The following is a 13,007-nucleotide window of genomic DNA, read 5'->3' on the forward strand; positions in this document are numbered from 1 at the left end:
ATCAGCACATGAATATGTAAGCAATGGAGGGAAATGGACTAAGGGCAGGCAGAATGGAAGAGTTTAATTTGGCATCATATTCGGCACAACATCGTGGGCCGAAGGGCCCGTACCTGTGCTGTAATGTTCTTTGTTCTAAAATGATGCCAAACATTGAATGAAGTGATACGTGTATGTGCAGAAGTACGTATCTGTTATCTTTCTCATACCACCAGCTCTATTTTTATTCCATTTTAGATAATGGACCAATGACCTGTAAAAGCCCAGTTTTTGTCCCAATCGATTTTCATCATTCAACTTCGCCCTCGTCAATTTAAAAGAACAGCAGGAAATGTTTTTGAAAATGTTGTACTTCACATTTGATGGAAGTCTTTGTATAGCTTTATCATTTAAACCATGGTGATTTTGCATCTGGGTTTGTTGATGTGTAGTCATTGCTTACTCTTATTAAAAAGCAACTTAACAATTTGATCAATGTTAGTGACATTTAATTTCTGACCACTATCATGTCAGTTCTTTTTCAGGGTTTTATTGGCAATCTGAAACTCAAAATTGACAAGATAATTTTGTGTATATATTGCTTTGGAAGTATTGCAACCGAAAGCGAAATTATTTCTCTCTTTTCCATCAACAGCAAAATGTCTTTAGAATACTCGAAAATGATCCACTTTTTGCTCGTCAACCTGGAGAAGATCTGTCTGTTGCCAAGTATCGTGAACTGACTTTCCTTCGCTGTAAACGACTGTTTGAATATGACTTCTTGAAATTTGCAGATGTTGTGCAAGATCCTCTAAATGGTCTTGCAGTAGTACATTGTTTAGGAATGTACGACTGGTCACTGGTTACTGTCTACGCTCTAAATAAACTGGTAAGTGACTAGTAATAATTCATAATTCTGGACCATCAACTCCAATTTCCTCTTATTTTGAGCCATATTGATGAAAATATGAATGAGAGTTTCATGCATAATGGATTAGGAAGATGGAGTGTAGCAAAGGGCAATATTCTCGAGGACACAATAGATGGTCTTCATAATGGAGTGGGTAAAGGTTCAGAAACAGAGCTTGGTGTTAAATAAGAGGTTAAAGTTGTGAAAAGTCAAGTTCACTTGAGCTCGCAACTAAGGAGGGAGGATGGAAGGTGCCGAGTTTATAGCGGGAGAGGGCTGAAGATTGATCTTCCCAGTTGATAACTAGGGAAAGTTAGTCACTCTGATATCAGAGATAACAAAGGAGTTCAGTGGGATAATGAATGGTATGATGTGGGAATGCGAATCAAATCAAATCAGCTTCACCATCATTGGTTTCATAACACTATGAAACTAAAACATTCAATGACCCTCAAAATTGCTGAATTGTTCCTAACCATGCTTTATGAATAAGAAATCTTGGACACTAAGCTTTTGTAATTTAAACAAATATTGCATCATTAAGTAACTTTCCAGACAAACAAGGCAATCTAAGTAATATTTCAAATTTAAAGTCCAATCTTCTTTGATCATAAGGAACACTCACAAACCGACAGACACACAGTTAAGGGATAAATTAAAAATAAAATAAAATAATTGTGATGTTGCCAGTTCAACAAACAGATTCAAACAATAGATACCAGGCCTTAGTAACTGGAGAGAAATTAGAGAGATCAAAGCAAAACTCAATCTCCTTTATGTTTTTCAAAAATCAAACTGCCTACTGCCAAAGCCCTGTCAGAACCCATTCCCTGTTTGTTTCCTCTTTTTAATCAACATTCTCTGTGATTGTTTTCCTTTATTGAGCAATTCAGCATCCAACGTTACAAGCCTTGAGCATTGCAATCTTGGTGCCAGCTCAGGTGTAGTTTTCTCTGGTCAGTAACTAAGTTGCATTAGTGTCAAAGAGTCGTACTGTGCGGAAACAGACCCTTTGATCTAACTTGCCCATGCCAAACAGATATCCTAAATTAATTTAGTCTCATTGGCCAGCATTTGGTCCATATCCCTCTAAACCCTTCTTATTCATGTACCTATCCAGATGCTCTTCAGATGTTGTAATTGTACCAGCCTCCACCACTTCCTCCATATATGCACCACCCTCTGCGTGAAAAAGTTGCCTCTCAGGTCCCTTTTAAATCTTTCCCCTCTCACCTTAAACTATGCCTTCTGGGTTTAGACTTTCCTACCCTGGGGAAAAGACCTTGACTATTCATCCTGTCCATGGCCCTCATGATTTTATAAACCTCTGTAAGGTCACCCCTCATCCTCTGATGCTCCAGGGAAAATATTCCCAGCTTATTCAACCTCTCCCTGTAGCTCAAACTTGGCCAGTTCCCAACAGAAAGCATCCAACTTTGTTCTCTTCTCTCTTTCAAAACCAGTTGTTTTTCAAAGTTAAATCCATAACTTCAACTCTCAGTTCCAAACCAAAAATGAGAAAAGTAAAAGAAAAATAGTGACCGGCTGTGCAAGAAAGAAACTACATGTTCCCACCATATAAGAGATAAAATGATTCCGTATTAATGGATGATGATGTCAAGCAGAAACATGCAGATGAAGAAGAGGTTTGATCCTTGCTGAATTCTGTCGGGGTTAGGAAGAGAAGCTATTGCTGGTGATGCCCAAGTTATGATTGAATAAGTAAGGGTGAAACCAGATAGGGATAGTGTCATAGATCTGATCAATGGACTAGAGGTATTGTAGGATGATGGTTCGTTATCTGTTGTAAAATCATGGCAACTTGAGCTAATCTTATAAAAATTAATCAGCCTGGACGTGTAGTATCACAAACTTTAAAACTTTAATAGCTTGATATCCGTCATTGTAAATATACAAATTCTCTGTCATATGAACATATAGAAATGGAGCAGAAGTAGACTTCAGTTTTTTTTTCTACCCAATGCCTCTTTTGCCTCAGTCAGTTCATTAAATTTGGCATGTCCATAAGAACCCTCCCCAGCATTTATAGGTGCACCATAGAAAGCACACTGTCTGGGTGCACAATGGCCTGGTACAGCAAATGCTCTGCCAAGGATTGTAAGAAGCTACAGAAGGTTGTGTGCACAGCCAGACCATCATGGAAGCCAACCTCCCATCCTTGGACTCCATTTACACCTCTCATTGTCATATTAAGGCTGCCAACATCATCAAAGACCCATCCCACCCTGGTAATGCGCTCCTACAACCTCTTCCGTCAGGCAGAAGATTTAGAAGCTTGAACACCTGCACCAGCAGGTTCAAGAACAGCTTCTTCCCTACTGTTATTAGACTAATGGATGAACTAACTTCAAATAATGTGGATCTTGTTAATATTGATCTGGCCTCATACATGTTCTGTGTGGTGTAATTTGTATACCTCACTCTGTCCAAGTTTTTTTCACCCTCTGGTCTGTATGCCCTTGTTTACTATGACCTGCCTGTACTGCTCGCAAACAAAGCTTTTCACTGTACTTAGGACAATAAATCAAATCAAATGAAATAAAATCAAAGTCCACATTTCCATTTACCCCCATTAACCTTTGATTCCAGTACCTAACAAGAATATATTCACCTCTAAATTAAAAATATTCAATGACTCTGCCTCCAACTCTCCCTGAGGGAGAGAGTTCTAAAATTGTGACAATAATCAATAAGACAACCTACTTATTCCAAGTATCAATCTAAGAAACCTCTGAATTGCCATCATTACACTTGGTCTTCGCAATGTGATCTCACCTAAGCCTATATGACCGAAATATAAGATCCCTATTTTTATGTTCAATTTCTCTTGTAAAGAAGGAGCATCCCATTCACCTACACTTAATTCTTTGTGACTAATGCACCAGAACGCTTAAATCCCTCTGCATCTCAGTGTTCTGCAGTCATTTTCTATTTAAATAATATTTCTTTTTAATAAATCTGCCAAGGCACCCAATTTTACATTTTCCCACATTATACTGCATTTGCTCACTCACTCAACCCTTTATAATTTTAATTTGCAGTGGGAATATTACTCTGAGTATTCTAAAATATCCGTTTAAAAGTCTGATACTGTCTGTTTTGATTTAGCCAAATCAGCCAGTTCGCCTTAGATAGCTCAATACCATGCCCACGTAGTTACCCTTATTTAAAATACTGGACTTAGCCTCAGCCTTCTCCCTTTCAAACTGGACATAAAAATTCATTCATCCTGTGGTTACTGATATCTAGCAGTACGTCAGCACTGAGGTAATTAATTGATCTTGTCACATTAAACAATGCCAAGTTTAATAATACTAGTTGGTTCAAAAACATGATGGTTAAGAAGCTATCTCAAAAACATTGTATGAACTTATTATACTCGGCTACTACTGCCAATCTGATCTTATTCCAGTTTATACTGTTACACAAATACCTTACTTGATCAACAATGCTTATTCTCCACCTTTACGTAGCTTCCTATTTTTCTTGACAGTCATATATCCCTCAATATTTAGGAACCAATTCTTGCCCCATTGTCACATTTCCATAATGAGATCTTATTTATTTATTTCAATGAGTGCTATCAATTCATTTATTTTGTTATGAATGCCACACACTTTCAGATTCAGACCCTTTCTGTCACCTCTTTCACTCTCTTACGTTGTCTCTATTGTTAGAAATACCCACATAGACAAATAGTCAAAGACAAATTGGATCCAAAATTGCCTTCATGATAGGAGTCAGAGGACGATGGTTAAAGGCTGATAATATGATTGCAAGCCTGTATCCTGTGGCATACCACAGGACTTGATACTGGGTTCCTGCGATATTCATAGTCCACATTAATGATCCAGATGCAAATGTAGGAGGTTTGAATGGTAAGTTTTGGAGATGACACAAAAAGTTGTAGTGTGGTAAATACTGAGAAGGAAAGCCTGAGACTACAGACAAATTAGACAGGCTGGTCAGATGCATAGAACTGTGCAAGCAGAATTTAATCCTGAAATGTCTGAGGTGCTGCATTTTGGAAAGACTAACAAGGCAAGGGAAAACATGTTGAATGGTAGGACCCGAGAAAATACAGAGGATCAGAGAGACCTTGAATGCTTCCACAGAGCTTTGAAGGCAGCGGGACAGGGAGATAAGTTAAGAAGGCATGTAGAGTATTCGGAAGCTGACCGGCATTTTTTCTTCAGGCGTATGTTGCACCAATGGTGGGTTTTGAAAGAGGAGAATAAGCATGATAGTACTTGCTATAGTATTACAAGATTTAATGATAAATTATGTTAGACCAGATACTCTGAAATCTCTGTTTGTTGGACAAATGAACACTGAGATATTTTAAGATGTTGTGATATTTCATTTGACTGTAGTCCTGGAACCCAGAGATACAATTTGGAATTGTTAAATATTTGGGACTGTGGTGAGTGCTTTCTTCAATTCAATGGCTTAAATCCTTTCTATAAGCATATCTCACATTCCAGAATTGTCTTACATTACCTATTATCTATTTGCATAATGGTTTTATCCAAGGCATGTACAATTTTCACCCCTCAGCAGGTGGACTATTTACACTTTTATGAGACAACAGTGATCATATTTCATTGACTTTGAGACGTCCTCAGGACATAAAAGATTAAATGTAAATCTAAGTATTTCCTAATCATGATTCGGAGATGCCGGTGTTGGACTGGGGTGTACAAAGTTAAAAATCACACAACACCAGGTTATAGTCCAACAGGTTTAATTGGAAGCACACTAGCTTTCGAAACGACGCTCCGAAAGCTAGTGCTTCCAATTAAACCTGTTGGACTATAACCTGGTGTTGTGTGAATTTTAACTAAGTATTTCCTAGTTTACTATAATTCCCATTCAGCTTTTTAAAAAAAAATTGTTTTTAAAAATTATGCCATTGCTCTGATTAGCATTTATTGCCCATCCCTCATCGCCCATGGTGAGCCATCTTCTTGAACTGCTGTAGTCAATATAGTGTAGGTACACTCATGGTGGTAGTAGGAAGAAAGTTCCATGATTTTGACCTAGCGACAGTGAAGGAATAGCCATAGTAGTCCCAAGTCAGGATGGTGTGTGGTTTAGAGAAAATCCTGTAAGTGGGGGTGTTCCTTTGCATCTGACAAGAAGCCTTGATGAGTTGCCGCAGTGTATCTTTTAGGTGGTACACACTGCTGCCACTGTGTATTGGCAGGGAGGGACAGAAGTTTGGAGGTGATGGGTGGGTACTAATCAAATGGGCTACTTTCTTCTGAACAATGTCAAGCTGCTTGGGTGGTGTTCAAACAGATCCAGACAGGTGTACGATATTCTATCATACGCCTAACCTGTGCCTCGCTGACAGTGGACAAGCTATGAGGAGTCCGGAGGTGAGATACTCACTGCAGAATTCCTAGACTCTACCCTTGTCCTACTCTTGTCGCCGCTTAATATATATAGCTGGTACAATTCTATTTCTTGTAAATGGTAACCCCAAAGAGGTTGATAGTGAGAAATTCAGAGATAATAATCACAGTGAATATCAACATGAGACTGTTAGATTCTCTCATTGGAGATAATCATTGCCAACATTTCTGTGGTACAAATGTAACCTGTCACATCTCAGTGCTGAAAGTATCAACGCTGAATGTAATTCAGGTCTTGCAGCATATGGGCATAAACTGGTTCAGTTTTGAATGGTGCTAAGCATTGTACAATCATTGTAAAAGTCAATCTCATGATGGAGGGACATGTTTGATGAAGTAGCTGAAGATGTTTGGACTAATGCAAACTGTAGCATTGATGTCCGGGGACTGAGGTAAATGTCCTGTGATTGAAGTGGACCACTGATCATGTCCCGAGGGCAACCAAAATTTCCTTTGGCCAATGGTCTATTTTTAAAATAGTGTCAGTTCTGTACAGAAATATTGTTCCTGAGTAGAGAATGTTGCAAAATAAGTTGATGGCTATGTGAGAAATACATTGATAAGGGGGAGTAGCTAGAAGTACTACCAACTTGAATGTTTGTCTATGTTAATCAGGATAGTTTTATGTTTGGATGCTTTGAAGCTATATCATTACATTTCTATCCATAAACTAGAAAAAAAAGTTAATATTTAATTTAGTCTGATGAGTGAAATCTTCATTAATTAGAATTTGACCTGTATTGGCTTTCATTTCAGATGTTTGGAGGGACGGTTTTAAATTCTGGATCCAGTAGACATCATCAGTTTGTAGAGAAGATAATAAATATGGAGGTAAGTTTTTTGACCATTCATACAATTCCGTAATTTCAGATCTCTTTTTTTAAGATGCACAGTAAAAAAGGAACATTGTACTTAAAGTTCTATTGATCACAGTTTTGAATATATTTAATAATTTGATAATACATAACTTCCTGAAGTGGGGTATAGTAACATACATCATAGGAGCTAAAGTAGACTGTTTAGCCCCTTGGGCTTGCTCTATCATTCAGTACGATCATGGCTGTGATGTTTGTATTTTGAAATACACATTCCATTCTATTCTGCTAACTCTTGATTCTCCAACTTAACAAAAATATGGATGTAGGTTTGCTCACTGAGCTGGAAGGTTCATTTTCAGACAATTCATCACCATGCTAGGTAACATTATCAGTGAGTCACCAGATGAAGCACTGGTGGCATGGCCTGCTTTTTATTTGTGTTTGGGTTTCCTTGGGCTGGTGATGTAATTTCCTGTGGTGATGGGATCTTAGTCAATGCATTTGTTGATCGAGTTCTGGTTGGAATGCCATTCTTCAAGGAATTCTCATCCATGTCTCTGTTGGCTTGTCCTAAGTTGATGTGTTGTCCCAGTCTAGGTGGTGTCCTTCCTCATCTGTATGTAAGGATACTAGTGAAAGTGTATCCTGTCTTTTTGTGGCTAGTTGATGTTCATGTATCCTGTGGCTAGTTTTCTGCCTGTTTGTCCAATGTAGTGTTTGTGACAGTTCTTGCAAAGTATTTTGTAAATGACATTAGTTTTGCTTGTCTGTATAGCGTCTTTCAAGTTCATTAGCTGCTGTTTTAGCGTGTTGGTGGGTTTGTGGGCTACCATGATGCCAAGGTGTCTGAGTAGTCTGGCAGTCGTTTCCGAGATGTGTTTGATGTAGGGGAGAGTGGCTAGGGTTTCTGGACATGTTTTGTCTGCTTGTTGGGAGTTGTTGCTGAGAAATTGGCGGACTGTGTTCATTGGATACCTGTTCTTTTTGAACACAATACATCACTGATTTTCCTCTGCTCTTCGTAGTTCCTCTGTGCTGCAGTGTGTGGTGGCTTGTTGAAATAATGTTCTAATGCAGCTTCGTTTGTGGGTGTTGGGATGACTGCTTCTGTAGTTCAGTATTTGGTCAGCATGTGTTGTTTTCCTGGAGACGCTGGTTTGAAATTCCCCATTGCCTGCTGGCTCTACTGCGACATCTAAGGAATGGTAGTTTGTTGTTGTTTTCCTTCTCTTTAATAAATTTTATGTCAATAAGGGTATTATTGACTGTCTTGATGATTTCCTCTAATTTGTTTAGTTTAGTGATGACAAAGGTGTCATCCATGTACCGGACCTAAAGTTAGGGTTGGATGGTTGGCAGAGCTCTTTATTCGAGTCTCTGCATTACTGCCTCTGCTAAGAACCCTGATATCAGAGATCCCATCGGTGTTCCGTTGCTTTGTCTGTAGGTTTTGTTGTTGAAGGTGAAGTGGATGGTAAGTCATAGGTCCACTAGCTTGACGACATTGTCCTTGCTGATGAAGTTGGTGGTATTTGGTATATGTGCCTTTGGTTCTTCTAATAGTGTAGTCATTGTTTTCTTGGCCAGGTTGATGTTGATGAATGTCAACAGGGCTGTTACCTCAAAGGAGACCATTATTTCATCGTCTTCTATCTTGGTGTCGTTGATGGTCTTCAGGAATTCATGGATGGAGTGGATGGAGGTCTTGGCATCAAGTTAGCCCACAAACCCACTAACACTATAAAAAATAGCAGTTAATGAACTTAAAAGACTGTATACAGACAGCAAGCAAAACTAATGTCATTTACAAAATACCTTGCAAGAACTGTAACAAACAAGCAGAGACCTAGCCACCAGGATACATGAACATCAACTAGCCACGAAAAGACATGATCCACTGTCACTAGTATCCTTACATACAGATGCGGAAGGACACCACCCAGACTGGGACAACACATCCAACTTAGGACAAGTCAAACAGAGACACTGACAAGAATTCATGGAAGCATGGCATTCTAACTGGAACTCTATCAAATGCATTGACTTGGATCCCAGTTACCACCCTCTGAGAAAAAGAACAGGAAGTCACACCAGCACAAGAAATTATTTTGCCATAGGAAATGACATCACCGACCCAAGGAAGCTTAAACACATAAATAAAAAGCGGGCCATGCCATCAGTGCTTCATCCGGAGGCTCACTGATGATGTTACCTAGTATGGTGACGAAATGTCTGAAAATGAACCTTCAAGCTCAGTGAGCAAAACTGCATCCAGAACCTTAACCGGAGCTACAAATCTTCTCAAAACTCATTAGCAAAAATATATTCACCACCTATTTTAAAAGTGCTTAATGACCCCACCACCACCCGTTCTGAGCCAAACAACCAGCTGAGAGGAAAGATTCCCCTTATTTCATTCCTGAAAGGGTGACCGGTTATTGTAAAACATTGCCACCTAGTCAAGACTGACACACAAACAGGAAACATTCCTTGAATGACTGCTTTGTTAAGACTAATTAGGATGTTACATACATCATGTCACTCCTCGCTCTCCTAAATTCCACTGGAATCAAGCCCAATCTGTCCAACCTATCCTCATCAGACAACACTTGACATATTGATCTGGTAAAGCTATTTTGAACTACTTCCAATGCATTTATTTCCTTAAGGAAGGAGACCAAAACTGCACACAATATTCAAGAAGTGGTCTGACTAATACCCTAAATAAACGATACATAACAATCTTACTTTTATGCTCAATTCCTCTTTTATTAAAAGAGAGCTTCCCTTAGCCATTTTTAAAATCACATTTGTACCTACAAATTAACTTCTTGTGACTCATATACGGGAACGTCTTAATCCCTCTACTTTAGAATTCCACGTTGTTCTGTCCTTAAATAATACACAATTTTACATTTCTTTCTGCCGAAGTCACCAATTTCACATTGCTCCACGACATACTCCATCTCCAGATTTCTGCCTACACATGCAACATAACTATGTTTGTCTGTAATCTCCTTGTGTCTTCTTCACCACATGCTTTCCAGCCTTTCTTGATGTAATATCCGTATCTTCACTTCCTTCATCAAAACCATTGTAAAATTTTGAGGCCACAGCATAGAGGCTGCACTTATCATACCCTGACAAAATAACAATGATCCATTTATGCATACTCTCTGGTTTTTGGAAATCTTCTTTTCATGCTACTATGTTACCCTCTACACCATGAGATATTTTTTCCACAATTATTTCGGAAGCGGCATCTTATCAAATGCCTTTGAGAAATGCAAATATAGTCCATCCTCAAGCTCACTTTCATCCAGAGTGTAAACTGCTCATTCAGATTTTGTCAGATTTAAATTTCACTATGTATCCTGGTGGGATTTGACTCCTTGTTCCTCAAACATTAGCCTAGGTCCTGGATCACGAGTCCAGTGACATTATCACAGTGCCATTGCCTCCCCACCTAAATTGCTCTTTCACAAAACTACAAATAATTGGTTGAAAATGATTTCACTTTGTAAAAGTAATGCTGACTTTTCCCAATTACTTTGCGTTTTCTTTTCTAAGAATCTTTTTAATGGTTGATTCTGACATTTTCACCTTTCCTATTACAGATGTAAGGCTAGCTGGCTTATAAGTTACTGTTTTACACACTCCTCCTTTCTGGAATAGAGGATTTAGATTCATTGTCTTTCCCTGATAGAACCTTTTCTGATTATATAGAATTTTGGAAAGTTAACTCCAATGCATCTTCAACCTCATTAGTCACCACTTTTTAGACCCTAAGATGAAGTCCACCTGGACCAGGAGACTTGTCGGGCTATAATCTTTCAGTTTGCTTACTACCACTTCCCTCCTGATTGTAATTTCACTAAGTTCACTAAATGGTCTTTTTCTCATCTCAATCCTGGATGTCTGACCTCTTATTGAGTCTGTACCCCCCCTTCTGACCATGGGAAATAATCTTTATAGATCAACATTGTCAAGCCCTCTCAGAACCTTGTACACCTCAATAAGAGCATCTGTCATTCTTCTGGACTCTGGAGATTTAAGGGCCATTCCACTCCATCTCTGCTCTCCAAGAATGAATGTTTTTTGCACCTCTGTAAGGCAAGTCTATATCCTTCTTTAGGTAGGAAACCGAAACTCTACACATTTCTTTGGGATATAACCAAAGCCCCATATAAAATCCAATATAATTGCTCGAAGACTTGCTTACACTAATGTTCTAATTCTCTTACAATAAAGGCTACCAAATGATTTGTGGTTATAATTTCATGCAGTGCATGCATTTTAACCATCTATGATGTATCTACAAGAACAGCCAAATCTCACTGAATATCAACATTTATCAATTTGTTACTTTTTCAAGAAATACCTTCATTTTCTTCATACTAAAGTGGGTAATTACCAAATAAAACCCATTCTACTGCCTTCTTGCCCAATCACTTAGTTGGTCTCTTGAATTGAATTGAATTGAATTTATTGTCACATGTACTGAGGCACAGTGAAAAGCTTTGGCTTGTGAGCAATACAGGCAGATTACAGAGTTAAATAGCATAGTTAAGTAAATATTAGGTAAACAGTGACAAAACAAAAACACAGGTACAGGCGAATGCTGTTGGTGAGTATATTCAGTATTCTAACAACAGTAGGGTAGAAAGTGTTTCAAAACCGGCTGGTGTGTGTACCTTCGCCCTGATGGTTGTAGAAAAGCATTGTCAGGGTGGGATGGATCTTTGAGAATGCTGGCGGCCTTTCCTTGACAGCGGGCCTGGTGGATGGATTCCGTAGATGGATTCCATGGATGGGAGGTTGAACTTTGTGATTGTCCGGGCCGAGTTCACCACTCACTGTAACCATCTCTGATTTTGAATGATACAGTTGTCATACCAGACAGTGTAAAATCCAGACAGAATGCTCTCGATGGTGCACCTATAAACGTTGGCAAGGGTATTCGCCGTCATGCCAAATGTTTTCAGCTGTCTGAGGAAGAGGAGACATTGTGGGCCTTTGTAACCAGTGCGTCCACATGAAGAGTCGAAGAAAGCTTATTGTTGATGACCACTCTCAGGAGCTTGACACTCTTCACTCGTTCCACCTCTGTGCTGTTAATGTGTAGGGGAGCATGAGTAACGTCCTGCCAGAAGTAGATAATGAGTTCCTTGGTTTTGCTGAGAGCTAGGTTGTTCTCAGTGCACCATTTTTCCAGGTCTTCCACCTCTCATCTGTAGTCTGTTTCATTGCCATCTGAGATTTGACCGACTATGGTGGTGTCATCAACGAACTTGTAAATAGCATTAGTCTGGTATTTGGCGACACAGTCGTGGGTATACAGCAAGTACAGTAGAGGGCTGAGTACGCATCCCTGGGGCTCCAGTGTTGAGTGTGAGTGAGGATGAAATATTGTCCCCAATCTTCACTGATTGTGGCCTGTGGGTCAGGAAACTGAGGATCCAGTTGCCGAGAGTGGGGCTTAGTCCGAGATCCCGAAGTTTAGTAATCAGTCTCGAGGGGATAATAGTATTGAAGGCTGAACTGTAGTCAACGAGTAGGGTTCTTATGTAACTTTTCTTGGTGTCAAGATGTTCTAGGGAGGAGTGAAGGGCAAGTGATATGGCATCTGACGTGGATCTGTTGGTCCAGTAGGCAAATTGGAGTGGGTCCAGAGTGGGGAGGCTGGAGTTGATTAATGCCATGACCAGCCTTTAAAAGCACCTCATGACCGCCAAAGTCAGGGCCACTGGGCGGTAGTCATTGGGACAAGTTGCATGAGCCTTCTTAGGGGAGAAAGTGAGGTCTGCAGATGCTGGAGATCAAAGTTGAAACTTTATTGCTGGAACAGCACAGCAGGTCAGG

At 39.4% G+C, this 13,007-nt stretch overlaps 1 protein-coding gene across 1 annotated transcript in view; it reads left to right on the top strand.

Annotated features, from left to right (window-relative positions):
- The first annotated feature begins 690 nt into the window (after nucleotides 1-690).
- acox3 (acyl-CoA oxidase 3, pristanoyl) overlaps nucleotides 691-13,007 on the top strand; it is a 170,852-nt gene continuing 158,535 nt past the window's right edge. Inside the window, exons 1-2 of the mRNA XM_043698707.1 lie at nucleotides 691-868; nucleotides 7,084-7,158. Coding sequence (XP_043554642.1) covers nucleotides 824-868; nucleotides 7,084-7,158 — 120 coding nt within the window. The 5' untranslated portion in view covers nucleotides 691-823. The remainder of the gene's footprint in view (nucleotides 869-7,083; nucleotides 7,159-13,007) is intronic.

Source organism: Chiloscyllium plagiosum, chromosome 1 (assembly GCF_004010195.1).
Source record: "Chiloscyllium plagiosum isolate BGI_BamShark_2017 chromosome 1, ASM401019v2, whole genome shotgun sequence".
Classification (NCBI taxonomy): Eukaryota; Metazoa; Chordata; class Chondrichthyes; order Orectolobiformes; family Hemiscylliidae; genus Chiloscyllium; species Chiloscyllium plagiosum.